The 17,096-nt window shown below is 44.9% G+C and overlaps 1 protein-coding gene across 2 annotated transcripts in view; it reads left to right on the top strand.

Annotated features, from left to right (window-relative positions):
• TTC19 (tetratricopeptide repeat domain 19) overlaps nt 1-12,036 on the top strand; it is a 162,044-nt gene extending 150,008 nt beyond the window's left edge. Inside the window, exons 8-10 of one of the 2 annotated variants that reach the window (XM_086955065.1) lie at nt 6,635-6,789; nt 7,560-7,722; nt 11,377-12,036. In XM_086955065.1, coding sequence (XP_086811191.1) covers nt 6,635-6,789; nt 7,560-7,722; nt 11,377-11,534 — 476 coding nt within the window. In that variant the 3' untranslated portion in view covers nt 11,535-12,036. The remainder of the gene's footprint in view (nt 1-6,634; nt 6,790-7,559; nt 7,723-11,376) is intronic. The other variant, XM_086955063.1, reaches the window with a different exon arrangement.
• Nucleotides 12,037-17,096: the final 5,060 nt, after the last annotated feature.

The following is a 17,096-nucleotide window of genomic DNA, read 5'->3' as shown; positions in this document are numbered from 1 at the left end:
GACAGAACGGTTCCGTCATCAGCGTCGGTTGAGCTGTGCTGATGACGGAACCGTTCCGTCATGACTCCGCCCACGCAAGGCGGAGTCAGCACAGGCGGGGAATACGCCCCGCACGCAAGGGGTTAACAGGATAGACTTGGCGCCGCCGAAGAATCCCTGACGCGCCATCGTTGGTAGATGCAAAATAGCCACTGCAACAAAACAATCGGAACTCAGTTGAAGCACAATCCATCCTATCCCGCCCACATACCTGATCAGGATAATAGAAGAAGCGTGACCACCGGACATTGGAAATGAGCAGATAACAGGATATGTTACAGACAATAACGAGAAGAAAAGACCAAGAAAGATTAAGAAAAGAGAAACCAAGAGAGGTAAACAAACAAAGAAAATAATAAGCCCATCCCCCCACCCTGCACCCCTGCATATGGCTGTCGCCTAACCCCAACTAGCAGCGTGCCTGTCGCCCCAACTAACTAAGTTCCAAAGATGGAAAAAGAGAAAGAATGGAGGAGGGAATATCCGTATGGGCTCCCAGCCCCCATACTCCCTCCACCAAAAACAGGCACCCCTATCGTAAAGATACATGCGTGTCAAAAACCGTAATTATAGAAAATTAGGGGGCACCGTAACACAACAGTTGCAGGTCGAACACCCATGTAAGCCACTCCAACCGCCCCGGTCAAATTAATCTCAACCTTGACCCCTCCGAACCATCAAGCGAACCCCTCCCAGCAAGACCAATATGCACACAAAGGACTCATAGAGGAGAAGGAATTCGTCAAAAATCAATCTGTTACTACTCGTACTACTACTGTTACTACTCGTAGTCAGTGAGTCAACGAGAACTTCAGCCACACAAAAACGCTTCCTCCTAGATGGATAGTCCCAATCTATCTTTCCCCGGAATAGTATAATCACCAAGGAGGAAGAGGACGACCACAAGATGGAAGAAGAGTCAACAACAAAAGTCTCTGGGCGGGGAACGTCTTTCAATACATCCAAAGTCAATAGTGATGGAAGGCTTAGCGATACGCTCACGACCTTGGGAATAAAGTCCTCCAGAGCACCATCCGAGGGTTTCGACACTTGTTCCCTCACGGGGTCCTCGCCTAGAATCAAAATGGCCGTGGCTTGAATCGCTGCAGATTGCAGTTGCAACAATGGGGCAGGGTCCGGTTCCACAAACAACATCTCAGATAGGCTTATATCCAGTTTGTGCACCAAGGCATCCATTTGCGAATGAAACGCCCCGATCTCTGCCAATATTGTCCTCCGCGATGGCTCATGCTCCGTTCGATCCATAATCTCTCGCCCGGTACCAATCATAATCACCTCCCCCGGTGAATCTGGTATCTCCGGGGGAACAAACAGGATCATGAACGGGCAGCTGCGGAGGGTGACTAATCTTTATCTGCAGCCACAGACCGCTCGTCAACGCCGCAGGCCAGGGACCCCGACCCACCGAACCCCAGCAGGGGCCAATACCGGGTCCGCGGGACGGGGACCTCCACCCACAGTCAATAGCAAGTCAAGCCACTCCTCCCTCGATGCTGAGCAATGGAAACGATCGCCTCCAAATTCGGGCATAAAAGTAGCCTCCACTTCGATTGACCGGGCCCTGCCTGGATCACTCGGCCGATGTTGTTGAACTGCAACCCGGCCATGCAGACACTCGAGTCCCCGGCTTCCCCGCTGGACTAGGCCACAAACTTCAACTCGATGCAACTCCGTCAAACAAGCCGATAAAAGTTTCAGGATTTCACTGTTGGAGTGCGAAGCAGTTCATCCACACAGAGGCAGGGCATAAAAACAGGATAATGTACAGGATCTTGTGGCAGGATACGGAGGTCGGCGGAGCCGGGAGCCTAAGCAGCCATCTTGTTTACCAGCGTAGCTCTTCCTCCAAATTGACATTTCTAATAACACCTTTTTAGCTGGTGCTACCATCTCACCGCACCACGTTCTAGTCCGGTTTACTCTCTATTCTGCAGTGTTCTGTTACTTGTAATGCAATTGGTTAAGCATTACATCCCATAATGTTTGTGTAAGTTACCAGCTCTTTAGCTGCTACGGAACACTTACCTATAGTATGGTCTGCCAGATCAGTGTCAGGATAATTTAAATATTGAATGGCAGTTAATAAAGTGCATGTAACATTGCTGTCTGCCTCTGAACATGAACTCTAAATTGCTTTTGTTCTGTTAAGTGATTTGAGCTTGTACAAGCTAAATATCAGCATTACCATATTACAAAGGTGTCTGTCAGCACCCCAGATGTAATTTTTGCAGGGAGGCATGAATGTGTGCTGTCTGAACCTACCCCCCTCAGATTTGGAGTGATGCCTTTCTCTACCCAGGATGTGGCGTTACAGTCAGAGCTGCTAACCGGTTCGAGTCTCGGCTTTGGCTTAACATCCTGCAAATCACTTAATCTCCCCGTCCCTATAAACAATTGTGTGTGACCTTATGTAATGGAATTGGTGTTGTTGTAAAGTGCTCCAGTAACCTTCTGATCGAGTTTGTGCTATATTTCGACAAAAGTGCACTAAGATGGAATAAAACCTTAACTTAAAGAAAGACACTTTGATACCCATTTATTGACTGATTTGTACAAAGTGAATGCAGAAAATCTGGACGCATTGTGGCTTCCTTGTTTAAATTGTGTTATCGGGAACATTTTTTATTTCACTAAAACTCTTTTTTTCATCATTATCGTGTGTCAAAGAACTTCCAGATGTATAAGTTCAGACTACCAGTTGTACAAAAATAACACACTAAATAAATACTTCTCCGTTCCGTGCCAAAATGTGCCTATTGTTGTCCAAGCTTCCATGTTAATGAACAGTAGATATTATAGCATCCAGGACATTCTGCTGCAGGGCTAAATACTTCTAAGGTCCCAAAGGCGAGACCTGTTTGCTGTGCCAATGCTTGTTACTTTATTTGCCAAATTGCCACCAGTAGCTTTCGAATGTCATACATAACACCTTAAAAACCTGCCCTCTCGGCCTTACCTGGCTCTGTGCTGAAAAGACGCTCTTCCTCTCAGAGCTTCTCCTCTTCCTTTCACATTGTACTCGTAGGGGCGATGTTGCCTTTGCCACCTGTCTCCACCCAAAAAACAGAAGCCGCGTCCACCGCTACCATGAACCGCTTTACAAGCTTGGTGATCAGGGGTAGACAAGACACCTCCACACACACACTGTGCGGAGCAGTGGGGCAGCCTTCCTCCACACAAACAGCAGGTGCAAAGCAATGCTGTCCTGCTTTTTTATACATAGAATAGCCACATAAAAGGTACCAATAGTGTGCCAGTTGTAGGGTATGTTAAAAATGTGTGCAAATGCTTTTAGTCATCGATGTATGGTTTCTAAATTTGGACTCGAACACGTTTTGAAATGTACTCTGTGTTCTGTAGTGTAGTTTGCGGTACACATTTTCTGTAGCTACTAAGGAAATCCAGTTCATGTAAGAAACGCAGCTTTTTGGTATTCCCTGCTTGAAATGTATGTCTATGACTAGGATCTTCCTTAGGCCACAGTTAGGCCTAACTGAACTATCTGAAGATCCCCAAACAGAGCTGTTTCCGCGCACAATAACTCCATTTCACAGGTTGATGTCTCCCGATACTGCATGCGTATCTTTAGTCCTGCACCGAAATTCTGCTCTGATATATTTAAGGGCTTCAATTTCCTCTCTGACTTCTGCTTGGATTAGGGACCTAGGACAAATGTGGCACAGAAAAATCCAGTAAAAAGGAGGAGAAAAACGGTTGTTGTGCTCTGCTGTAGAAAGGAAGCATTGACATTACATCGTACACATCACACAACCTGGCCTGCAACCTGTCATTGAAATTGTGCACCCAAAACGTGAGGCGTAGGGGGTGCTTTGCGATACAGATGTGCATAACCAAGTTTAAGAAACCCAGGCCTTGATACACAACAAACTCTATTTTAAGCATATTGTTGTTGAGGTGTTCAGTCCTGCGTCGGTTGGTTACATAATTATTATATTTGTTTATTTTGTATTTTTACATGAATTTTAAGGCCGTATTTTAATAAATGTTAGCACGTTATGCTAGTAATGAATGGGACGCCAACCCTCTCCCCCACCTCCATTAACTCACAAACATGCATCTTTATCTAAAAATATTATTTTTCTTATTTTTATTTTAAAAAGTCCTAAAACTATTTGATTTTATTTTTCTTTGAAAATAAAGAAGTGCAAATATGTTCCAGTATCTTTTTACATTAATCCAATCAGATCGTGAAAAATTCCCGTAGCCAGAGCTTCTCCCATTATCCCACTTAATCATTGCCCTTACAGAAACAAATACCACTACACAATTGTTTATTCCTGTATTGTTTCTGAATAACGAAAAATAATAGAAAGATGGGATCTAGATTACATCAGTTTTGACAAGGGTGGGGGATGGTGAATGAATGTAAAGTGACTGATGCATATTCATTCTTATTATACATTTGTATAGTTATAATATAAAGAACATATATTTGCATTTAAAGATAGATTTGCCAGCTCAGTGTAGGTGAAAATGTCTATTTGTGACCCAAACTCAGTAGGAATCATCCTGTGAATAGGAGAGGGTGCCGTGAGAATTTACATGAGTACTTGCTTAAGTTTGAATGCTAAAAAAAGTAACCATTCTAAAAATAATCGAATGCGTCCTCTGTCCCAAATTGAGGGATTGAGCGGTTCTTGTAACTGTAATTACAAAAACTGGTGCCCTCACCCCTAAGCCTCAGACATGACAGGCGCACATAGAAAAGACTTGTGTTTAGTTATTTTTTGTTACAAATGTATGGTGATGGGTAGATAGCCTTCCCCTACAGTTGGAGAAAAAAGTGAAAGAAACTGAGATTTTCATGTTGGTTGAACACTATTTTTCTTGAGGGGAGCAACTCCTTCTGTTACTTCAGTGTAATGTTTTCGGCTGAATTATCTTCCTCATTTATGACTTTTACCTTTCAAGTTGTAAACTTTTGACATTTGGGACTGTTCATATTTAATAAACAATATGATTATTATTTGTTCAGACGTGCGTTGGCTCATTGTGATTCCAAAATAATCCCAATAATCACAGTGGCACCTCTTAGTACAGCATTGAGTCAACTAAAGAGCGGGAGGTGGCCAAGAACACTTTCTGCACATAGTGCTCGGAGCTGGCTGCCCTACATTTGCTTATGGCTCTTCAGCCTGCAACAGAAAATCTACTATGCTAATGCTTGGTATTTGATGCTCTTCTTTAGGATATGGTGGCTAGAACCCTTACATTATCTCTCTCCAACCTATTAGGTTAAGTTGAGTGTCACTAATATCACACTAGATTAAGCATGGGCGAATTTTGCGAATCGGGCGTTCGCAAATTTTGCGAATTTGCGAACTCGCAATCTGCAAAATCCGCGAATTCTCGCGGATTTGCGGATTTTTTTTATTTGTGTGTTCGCAAGGATTTCTGCCAGTTCGCGAGGATTTTGTACCAGTTCGCAATTGCGAACTTACATGTCGGCTCGCAACAGACGCGAATATGTTGTTTCTACGTCTGGTTCATCATCACAGGTTCCTTTGTGGCCTACTTGTAGCTATTCTATGAGCCTGTTGTGAGGGTCAGAGCAGGGTCATACAATTGTTGCAACTAGCAACTGAACTCTGGAGGGGCCCTAGTCAGGAAGCACTACAGGGAACGGTTACTAATGATGAGTTTGAACTTTTGAACCTGCTGAATGCTTTCACTTTCACAAAACTCGTTTTTTTGCAGAACAGCATTACAGCAACTGTAATGCCCCAAACAAGCTTACTTGAGAAAGTTGATTTCTAATCCAAAAGTGATCCAAAGAAAGTCAAAAGGCCTCAAATCCAAAAAAGTGCAGGCAAATGTCAACCTGAGGAGTTATTCTGATAAAAATCATCATTTTCAGAAGGTCTATGCTGCTTGCTAGTAGATTTCTTGTGCAGAATTGCAATTTTTGTAATTTCGCGAGTGCGAGATTGTTGCTGCCCGCCGCACCTACATGTTCGCAATTGCGAACTTACACCGCACGCCGCAAAATTGTATCACCAAGAAAAAAAAATCCGCTGCGTGCGAATTTGTGGATTTTCGGTAAATTCGTGAGCGTTCGAGGATTGCGAATTTACCGAAAATCCGCAAAATCCGTGAGCGGAACGGATTTTCCGCCCATGCTTACACTAGATAACGTTTGCTATACTGGTAAAAAATGTTTCTATATGAAAAGATGGGTTATATTAAAAATCTGTGGTTTATTTCACATTTGGAGAGACACAACTTTGCAACTATGGATCACTGTAAATCAAGGGATTATTAGATGCTATGGATGGGAAAGTAGATTGATTATGCAGATTAGGTATTTCGGAAGCTGTAGAACATGTAATGTGGTCCTTAAGCTACTTTTAATTCAACATGTATGGAAGAGCTTAGACACAATTAATTTATCGTCCAACTTCAGTCGCCAAACCAAACTTTTGACAGCTTGCAAAAACCGCATTGCCTGAAAAACACACATGCATAGATCCAAATATACATGATCTGTGGGCTTTCTCTGACTGCATCTCATTCAGAAGCAGAACTTTCCTTTTGTATTTTTTCTTGTTTACAGCTGAAGAAAAAGACAACACTCTCCTCTTGTTTGGACTTTGTATGGACTCCTATGCTCGGTACTTGTTGGCCAACAAAAATCTTCCACAGGCACAAACCATGTGTGAAAGAGCCCTGAAGATCTGTATGGAGGTGCAGGGAGAGGCACACCCACAGGTGAGTATGTGGCCAATATCCCTTTTTGGTGAGGGCGAAATATCAGCTAGTCAAAAGGGCTATTCTGCCCTCTCCCCTTTTCATGAAGCTAACTGCTCACTTGGTACAAGAACAAATACCTCCAAGAGGTGATGGCAAGAGGCCCAATGAAATTGGGGACTAACTTATACAAGGGAGAGGATAGTAGAATATAGATAATGATTTCACTGACAAGTTGAGTGGTTTGGGAGGAGATCAAGCTGCCTCTCACATTACAGCAAGCAGATAGAGGGCGACCCTGCATGTTGTCATCCTCTGACGCCCCTGCTCAGTCCCACAGTGGAGGCCGCATACCACTACAAATCTGCACAGCGGTCTGTCTTGTCTGACACTTTCAGCTAGTTCTCGCATTTTAGCTAACTCCTCTTTGAATTTTGAGAATCAATAGGAAATTTTTGAACAAGTCGTTGAGTGCAAAGGACTGTACGTTAAAACATATTGCAGTCTTGCCAAGCATGCCTTATTACTTTAATCCCTATGTAAGCACAGTGCCAACAGTAAGCTACAACGAACTCATTATGGAACTGTTTTAACTGTAACTATTTCCCTACAAAGGAGAAAACTACTTTGGGAAGGTGAGATGCAAAAGGGTTCTTGAGGTCACATTGTGTCTGAAAAGCCTCTTGCAAGCAGTTGTCTTTCTAGCAATGCTCTTTCGGTGTGTGTTGTTTCTGCAAAGCTTACCCATTGGATACAGGGCACATTTCGTGGCACTATTTTCACCTTTCCAGACGGTGGTGCTGATGAATGATCTAGCGGCAGTGCTGGATTCCCAGGGACAGCACGATGAGGCCTTGAATCATGTGAAACGGGCATCAGAGTTGGCACGGCAGACAGAGCACCCTGACGAGCATGTGGTGCTCAGCAACCTGGCAGGGATACTCATGCACCAAGGTATTTGTAATTGATTTGATTTTTCATGTACATTTCTTTATTTTTGCCTATTTGAAAAAAGGTGCCAGATTAGGCTCTATGTCTACTGGAAAACACTGTACCATCTAAGGTTTTTCCAAACTGCACAGTGAGCTGTAGTCTGAAAATGCAGTGGAAGACAGGCATGAAAACACGTGGAAGGCAGTAATGTGGTGTACATACCCAAAGGGGACCGGTAAGGGAGGTGATGCTGATAAGGCAGGAATGAGAAAGGTTCAAGGCCAGTTTAAATCAAAGGAGCTAGTTATGCATACAGCCACATATGCAGTCCTCTTGAAAGAACCCATCTGCCCTCTCCAGATTAGATTAGTTTATGGTGTTATGTGGTATGGGTAATATTTTGTTGCAGATCTCGTTGGGCAAGGGCTAACTAATATTGCCACATTGTTAACCAGTTAGGACAGCTTCATCATGCATATTTCATCATACATCCCTGACCTGTTTGTTTATTACCTACCCTAAGTGTCCTATTATTGTCAGCCATCCAGCCTGTGTGGCTGTATTAATCTGTTAAATCTAAAATATGCCAAGCCATGTACAGTTTCCCTGTATACTTTATGTTGTCATTTGGTCTGTAGTTAGAATTCACCCTTTCAGCTTCTCACCCTAGCAGTCGGCCAATCTGTCTAACTCCACCCTCAGTACATTATATATTTTTATCACCATCTTGTCTTATGGAGAGTTGTCACTTGTGCTCAGCTTCTGTCTTGCTACAAACGTGCAAACAGCTTACATTTGCAGAAGCATACAGAAGCCAGTACTGCTCTGTCCTCCTTCCTTCCAAGACTGATCTCTGCAAAGTTGTCTTCCCTTGCATCCGAAGCTTTAACGTGTGCTCCATAGAAGTAGAAAGGTTTCCTCCTCTGTCCAGTTAGTGTGAACAGTGTCAGAAAACGTGGACTTTCTAAATTGAAAAACATGGTGATCAAGCCCACACTTGTTAGCCTTACCATTCGGTTAGTCCACTATGTCTAGGGTGACCAGATATTCTGAATGAAAACCCGGGACGGACAGACATAGAAACAGGACTATGTTTTGGCTGCGGCCGGATCATGGTCACATAAGGTCTACACTAAAAATAGTTAAGGAAAAATATATATAAATATATTTTTTTCTTAATATTTTTACTGTAGCCAATTTGCGACCATGATCCAGCCACAGCTAGACTAACTGTCCCAGTCTTGTTTGATAAAATGAAAAGGGGGGGCCCTCTTCCCCCCCCCCGCCCGCATGGCGGTGCGGTGACCCCCTCTCCCCTTTCCTTTCAGTGGTGGGGCGTGACCTCCCGGCGTCCAGTGATGAGGCGGGGGGTGCGGGCCGCAGCACTGGTTGGCTGGCACCCGACCCCTGACCAATTAGGAAGCCCTGAGCGCGGGGCACGACCAGTGTGGGGGAGCGTCCAGGCAACAAGGGGCCACCTGAGCGCTCCCCCCTCCTTTATTCCCGGGGTCGCGGGGAGGGGGCGGCCCGCCCCCCAGCAGCCCACCCCCCCCCGACCCGGAAGTCTGCACAACACCTTCCGGGTCAGGGGTCGGGTGCCAGCCAACCAGTGGTGCGGCGCGCACCCCCCGCGTCATCACTGGACGACGGGAGGTCACGCCCCACCACTGGAAGGCAAGGGGAGAGGGGGTCGCTGAACCACCATGCTGGCGGGAGGGGCCGAGGGCATGGTCAGTGACAGCTACCGCCCCCTCCCTGTGGACCCGCATCAACCCAGAACACATTGACACGAAACATAATTGTCTTTGGAAGGCGGGGATCACAAGACCCCCCGGCCGTATTTATTAAGATACAAAATAATAAAATAGTTAAACAAAAGATAGAAATTTATGCAAAACATTCAGGGATATTAGATACAATCATATCAACAAGTATGATAGGCTAACCTTAACAAGATTCTAATACAGCTTGTTTCCTAACCGAATCTAACATCCTCCTCTGAAATTTTGCATACTAACATTTCTGGCCATATGGCGAGGTCGCTAACCGGTGTGAGGTCCTACTAGCTGCGCCCTTACCGCAGGTGCGCCTGCGCAGCCGAGCCCGTTAATTACTCGGTCCACGCCGTGAACTCCATTTACCCACTAAAGGAGGGTCCTTACTCTGCGCCATTCGCTGACGTCATGAGTACGCGCGGGGTGGCCACCAGCCTAAGGAAAGCGTGACTCCCCTACCCGCGCCCCTTTGAAGCACCAGTTATACCTGCCCCTGAAGTTCTAGGAGGGGCCAGTTACCCCTCCGCCTGGGCGGACACCTCCAAAGGATGATGCCGCCCCCATAAGACCTTAAAATAGCTGTTCATCGGTCATGACCTTACTGCCACAGGCCAGCATTGTTAACCGACGATCTGGCCTCCCCCTCTTCTGTCCTTGGTGGGAAGAAACGTGAGCCAGCACCAGACTGTGAGTAATGTGCACGCTCATCCAATCCTCTTTCCTGCGACCACGATATGTCCTGGTTTTGGAGAAAAGTGTTGGGACGCCAAGACAGTACATGAAAAACAGGGACTGCCCGGGCAAATCCGGGGAGTCTGGTCCCCTATCTATGTCTATTATAAACCTCTCTAATAAATACAGCCGTGCACATGCAGTCAGGCTAGTCTCCAATGTAGCATGCTTTATCATAATTTTTACACAAAACCCTGCACACAAGGAGGGTGAGATGCTGCAACATAACTTGAATAGGCCAAGAGTTTGTCTTGATGTTCCTGGGCAAAGAATTGAGGCTGCCCAGTAGTTTTAGGGTGCCAAAGTTGTACCACATGAGTTTTGTGATTTAGACTAAGCAACGCTTTCGATGCCCACAAATTTTGTGTGAAGGTGCTTTCTATTAATATACTTTAATCAGTTAGTTGATACATAATGTGCCATGTGCCATCCACTCCTCAGGAGGTGTAGGGATTTGTCCAGTCGGTGTCATCTGAGTTGTAGTTATGTCTTGCTGTGCATAATAGGTTTACAGGATGTCGGAGATCGCAATCTCTTTCCAAATGGTAGACACTTCTGCACTGTAGCGGCTAATTGATTGGGAGCCTTTATGAGTCAGTATGCTCATTTGTTGTAGCCCCAGTTGGGGTCAGTTTTATAAAAAAAGAAAATAAAGTGGTTTTATTCTAATTTGTGTCTTTCCTGGCCATACTGTCTTTGTGTGTGTTTAGCCATATGTTGCAGTTGATGATGGTACTGATGCCACCATGCCGCATAGCTGACACAAAGGTAATGGTGCATTGAAGATAGTTGCTGAGTTAGTTACACCAAGGTGGTAATCTAGCATGGGTGTATTCCTACAGCAACACTAATATTCTATGATTGCAATTAGCCCTCAGCATGACATTGACACCCTGATCATGACTAGTAGGGCTCTCCTTACACATGTCCCAATCCTATATGGATCCTTGAAAAACTAAGCATGCAGTAGACTGCATTCCAGGTGACGTATAAAACATGTTTGTACAGTATTGGTCTGTGTGGAGTTCCCCTGCCATTACATAGGGTTGTGATTGTATGGGATTCCAGGGCGACGCTGAGCTTAATAACTAATCCTTACACTACTTAATTCCTAAAAAAAATAGCATTTCATTGTACCTTATATTAACACTTTCCTTCCTCCTCCTAGGGGCAGAAAATTTTGAGCAAGCAAAGAAGATTTTCAAGGAAGCTCTGGAACAGGCCGAGAAGAAGAGGGATGAGGCTGTCATTCAGCAGATCCAGGAGGGGTTAGCTGAACTCTCTCGACGGAAAGCAGGACTGAACAAAAGACAAGACAAAGAGTAGATAAGCATAACGTTCTAGGCTTAGTGATCAGTTCTGAACTTAATCAGAACCCTTTTTTTATTTTACTACATATTGTAAGATACAGTGACTCATTAGAGGGTCCTGCCTCTGAAAATTTCCAAAACAAACTGCTCAAGTGAGTCATGCAGGGACTATCTGTGTATTAGAACCCAATATCCTTCAAGCTGGGTGGGTATGCCTAGCTTTAAAACAAGCATCTGTAAAATGGCTCATTGGGTTCATGTACCTCCGAAAGATATCAATCTGTAATTAGACTGTTACACAGTAGAATTTATCAGGCCAGATCGTTTTTACCCTTCAAATCTTGATAAAGTGGTCAACATTGATATTAATAGTAAGTCCTTTCAGGTCTTCATGGCTAAATTAACTGTTCTTTGTGGAAGCACAAACACTCCATGGGTGTTATAACGTGCACCTACGTGACTCTCAAAAAGACCCCGAAAATGTTATGATGATGAAAAATAAAATGATGCAAATGTTTTGTGTGAGGTGGGCTTGTTCTTAATATTGCATGAATTTATATAACTACAAATTACCATGCATTTCTGTGTTGCCATCACTGAACACGAGCAATGGGAAGACAGCTTGCTTGTTGCTCAGTGACATCACACCTTTTGTGGAGTCTTTTTAAATAGAGAGTGGCTGAAATAAAATGGAGACACAATTGGAAGTTATAACGTGGATAGTTAATTAAGTATGTAATATTTTCTCTTGGTCCTTGGCCATTTCACAGAACTGCAAATACTGATATATTCTAAGTGGGATTACTGGTTGTGTATCCGTAATGAAGGCGAGACATATGCTCAAACACTTCAGATACAGCAGCTTTAAAAATAAGCTTCACAAAACTACTGTACACAAAAAAGAACTTTGAAACACAAATTGCCGATATAATGTGATCCAGAGCACCACTCTACTAGTCCATATAGCTGCAAGAGATCCGACCTCTTCTTTGTGGCTTGATTAGCAAATATGTACTTTGTCATTCTAAGGGGTGCTTATGGTTGTTAGTTAATAATGTCTTAATGATGTTCGGTTTATGTGAGATTTCAATGTGCTAACAACATTTTGTCAAATTTTGGGCAACTTTTTAATATTTTTTTTGTGTTTGGATTTCTACCTCCCCTTCAGCATAGAGTGGAACTTTGCAGAGATTCTGTGGCACGGTGCACCCCACATTCCCTTTGTCCCCATGGTGACCGCTTGCTTAGCTTGGGCAACAGTGCCAGTGAGTTGGCATAAGCATGTAAGCAGCATGCACAATTGAATGGTGTGGTTCCCTGTGACTGCACTCCTAATCCAGCATGTAGGTTGTCATAGGGCACATAGTGCTTGGAAGCAAGAGCATTGAATGGTCCTCCAGTTAAAAGTGCTGTTCGTGACAAGTTGCACCTACCATCTTTGTGAGCATAGTGCTAGCAGTTTCTCTTCCATTTAAGGATTGAATGTATATGGTAGAGGCTGGCCATTAGTAGATTTGTTTAGGCCACTTGCCAGGAGTTGTATTGGCAAATTGGGATTATCAAGAGGATATGGAGGCACATCTTGAACAAAAGATGTGCCAACATGGACGAAGGCGGCACCACAGCAATTTTGTTGCTTGATCTTAGTGCCGCCTTCGACACTGTTAACACTAGCATTCTCCTTCACCGCCTACACCAAATAGGAATCGCAGGAAAGGCCATTCAATGGCTTCAGTCCTTTCTGGAGAACCGCTCCTTTGAGGTAACAGAAGACACCACTCACGCAAAAACCTGGCCTCTCGACCAAGGTGTGCCCCAGGGCTCTGCCTTGAGCCCTACCCTTTTTAATATTTATATGCAACCCCTTGCTGATATAGTGCATTCGTTCGGCTTAGACATAGTGACCTACGCCGACGATACGCAACTGGTTGTATCTTTGAATCAGCCCAACACCTCCCCTCACAATCTTAGTAACTGCTTGAGAGCGGTTACCCAGTGGATGACCTCCTCGCATTTGAAGCTCAACGGAGAAAAAACTGAGCTAATGATTCTGGGCAATCCTTCCATCTCTAGTCCTCCGCTGGATTGGCCCACATGCTTAGGTACCCCACCGCAATCCAAAACCCATATAAAAAGCTTGGGCATTTGGCTAGATGCCAACTTAAACTTCACACAACAAGCAACTATTCTGTCTGCCACTTACTTTGGCCTTATGCGCATGCTTAGGAAGGTGTTACCTCTTCTTCCTCCCCAAGCCCGTAGAATAACGGTGCAAGCCATCATCCTGTCCCGTTTGGACTACGGGAATTCCTTATACCTTGGGGCCCCGGTATCTACTACAAGGAAGCTCCAGGTCACTCAAAACGTGGCAGCCCGCCTTTTGCTGGGCCTTAATCATCGTGAATCAGGCACAGCGGCCCTCAAAAAACTTCACTGGCTTCCTATTAAGGCCAGAGTACTGTTTAAATCTATGTGCATCATGCACAAGGCCATGTGGAAGACCGCACCAGCAATGATTCGTTCCTTAGCAACTCCGTATCTCCCCCATCGAACATTGCAATCTAGCACCGCTTTTCTGGGCACTATCAATAAGATCAAACGCACCAGATGGGGCGGACGCTCTTTTTCTTGGAATGCCGCCAAGGCCTGGAACACCCTTCCCGCTACCCTTCGCAGCGAAGCGAACCTTCTGCAATTTAGGAAGAAACTGAAAATGTTACTGTTCATTTAATTTAGTCTTCCTTTCCCTGTCCGGTTGGCAATACTTAGCGCTACGAGGCCCCTGGGTTGTTTGCGCTTAATAAAACTCAATTAATAATAATAATAATAATAATAATAAAAGCACAGGACAGCTACCCAAGCAATCTTCATTGGACTGCCTTCACTATAGAGCCATTAAGCAGCTAAAAAGCCTATTTTGAAGTGAGCATGGGCAGAAATCCAGTAGTGATTGGAACACATGGATGCCCAGAACAATCTTTGAGAATGGCCCTGACGGTGTCCAAGGACAGCAGCTTTGGCTGTGTGCTGGGGCAGGCAGATTACCAAATGGAGCTAGCGCTTACAGACCAGTTGTTCTTGCATATTAAGGGGCAGATCTACAACTTCTTGCTAATCTCTGCTTATCAGCAAGGATGCGCCAGAAGAGTTGCAACGCATCTGCCTACCCGTGCGCCACCACTTATGCCCCGCGTTTACAATGCAGTGCACCGCGGCACACGGATGGGCAGGTCCGTGTTGCATCCCCTAGCGGAAATGTGGTGCATTCCTGGAGTTGCGTCGCAAGCGCAACGCGGCTCCAGCAAGGCTCGGCGGTGCCCTATGCCTATCATGCTTCATCAATCCATACGCCTGCTTCAAGCAGGCGCAGGGTTTTGAAACAGCATAGCCGTAAAAGTGACTCAGTGAAATCTTGTAGATTTCACAGCGTCACTTTTACCAGGCGTACCTGGAAGGGAACGCCCACCCTGCGCCTGAATGCCCACATGAAACCTGATGCAGGTTTCATGTGGTGCAGGGGTTTACAACGTGACGCATCTTCCTAGATGCGTCCCGTTGTTAATACGGTGCTACATGGCGCATGATTTACGCCACTGCTGCGTCACAGAAGTGATGCAACATCGGCGTAAATGTGTCGCAAGGGGCTTGTAAATCTGCCCCTTACTGCGTAGGACCTCTGCCTACTCATTTGCTTTATATTGCCTTGTCGAATACAAGCTGTAGTGACGCATTCTCTGCAGTTTAGCCAGTATGTTGGCAATTCAACACATTCCCTGGTGAGCACCAGGTCAAAGATAATTTCTGGTACCATGCATACAGGACTCTTTTGATCTTGAACAAAAGAGAGGCTCTAGTGTTCTTATTTTTGAGGCTAGATTAGAAAAAGCCAGAAAATGCGTACCTGTAAAATTGGTCGGGTTGGTGACACCAGCTATACATTACTGTTCTCTGTGATGATTTCGGAAGTAGTAACCCAAGTGTACAGGTCCATTGAGGATCTAGTTCCAGTGACATTACTCTAGAAGCCACAAGGTGGTTTTAGCAGTCTGACTTGATCCTGTCAAATTCTAAGGGAGAGCTCCATTCCCTGCTGACGCATAGGCCTGATCAACTAAAGCCTTGGGGGTTTGTGGGGATGATGGGAAACCTCTGGACTTTCGGAGAAACTCACTTAACACACCTGGTGCTATGCAGAAATTAGAGTCAGAGCTCAGCATGACCCAGATGGTGTAATTGGTGCTTGTAGAAGATAGTTGTCATTTACTTGGTAAATTATTGTTTGAGGCTTTTGTGGTATAGATACGCATGCTTTATATACTCCTGGCATCTAGTGTTGGGTCCAGATGCTTGCAAGTTCTTTTTCTTCAAAGAAGTCTTTCGAGTCACGAGGTAAGGTTACTCCTCGTCATACTATGCATTCTCATCGACTCCATTGTTAGATTCTTTTCTTCCTGCCATCGGGTCCGGATGTGTATTGCAGCGCTTCAGTTTGAGACCATTTTCAGGATCCTTTCAGTGCTCAATCCTCATAGGTATTGTTTCAAAAGCATTTTCCATCTCTACCACATCGAAATTTGGAAGACTTAACTAATCGGGTCGGAATACCCTAGTCGCGGCCTTCAGGCCTAGCCCGTCCAGGTTACCTTCTACTCGACACTAACTCTTTCAACGTAAGTCCCTGATGGAATGGCCTCTGTTTCAATTCTGCCCTCTGTGCCTCTCTAAGTACCCGCACACGACCTCCACAAAGTCTGCAATCTTTGCTTGTCTCCATAGCACAAAGAAGAAGACTGTGACGCATGTCAGTCATTTAGTTCTAAAAAGACCTTGCAGGACCGTCGGGCTTGAAGTAGAGACATGCAAACAGAACAGACAAGACACCCCCAATATCCTCAGTCATGAAGATATGCAGCAACAAGAAGACATGGAGGAGTCGCTGCTGAAGAAGAAGAGGCCTTATCAGTGCAAGACTCCAAATTCAAGACTGATCTGTAGTTCCATGATCTTCCGGATGGTCAAGGTGCTGCGAGTACCCAAACCCCTTTGCCCACACAAAAACCCACTTCTACTAAACAAAATGCTTCTGGGACACAACTGCCGTCCGGCCATGGTAGGTACTGAGACTCTGCTTCAAACGCCCCATCCTCCAGCTAGACACCGAAAGCACAAACAAAGCCTTGCAGCTCTGCCCGATACAAGACAGTGCATCTTCGGCTCCCAAACCATTGGTACCAAAAGAGAAGATCACTTTGTTCCGAAAACCTTGGCACCAAAACATAAATCCGCTACTCTACCATGTCCAGGGCCGAAACTATGCAGGAAAGACTCGATCCAAAACAAAAGAAAATACTTATTCATCTAGAGACTGGACGCTTTCAAACAAAACCTGCACCAGTACCATCTTCCAAAAGTAAAACTTCTTTCCTTCAAGACGCTAATTATAAGATACCTTTAAAAAGAGAAGGACATAGCTACCAGTCCCATCCACTCTATTCACCACATTCAGCTGTACCTTTGGTACCTTCTTCACCTAAAACCCTCTAAACATCATACCTCTGGATTCTCCTCACACAAAACC

Source organism: Lissotriton vulgaris, chromosome 2_1 (assembly GCF_964263255.1).
Source record: "Lissotriton vulgaris chromosome 2_1, aLisVul1.2, whole genome shotgun sequence".
Classification (NCBI taxonomy): Eukaryota; Metazoa; Chordata; class Amphibia; order Caudata; family Salamandridae; genus Lissotriton; species Lissotriton vulgaris.
The sequence above is the reverse complement of the archived record's forward strand: the minus strand, read 5'-3'. Positions and strand labels throughout refer to the sequence as shown.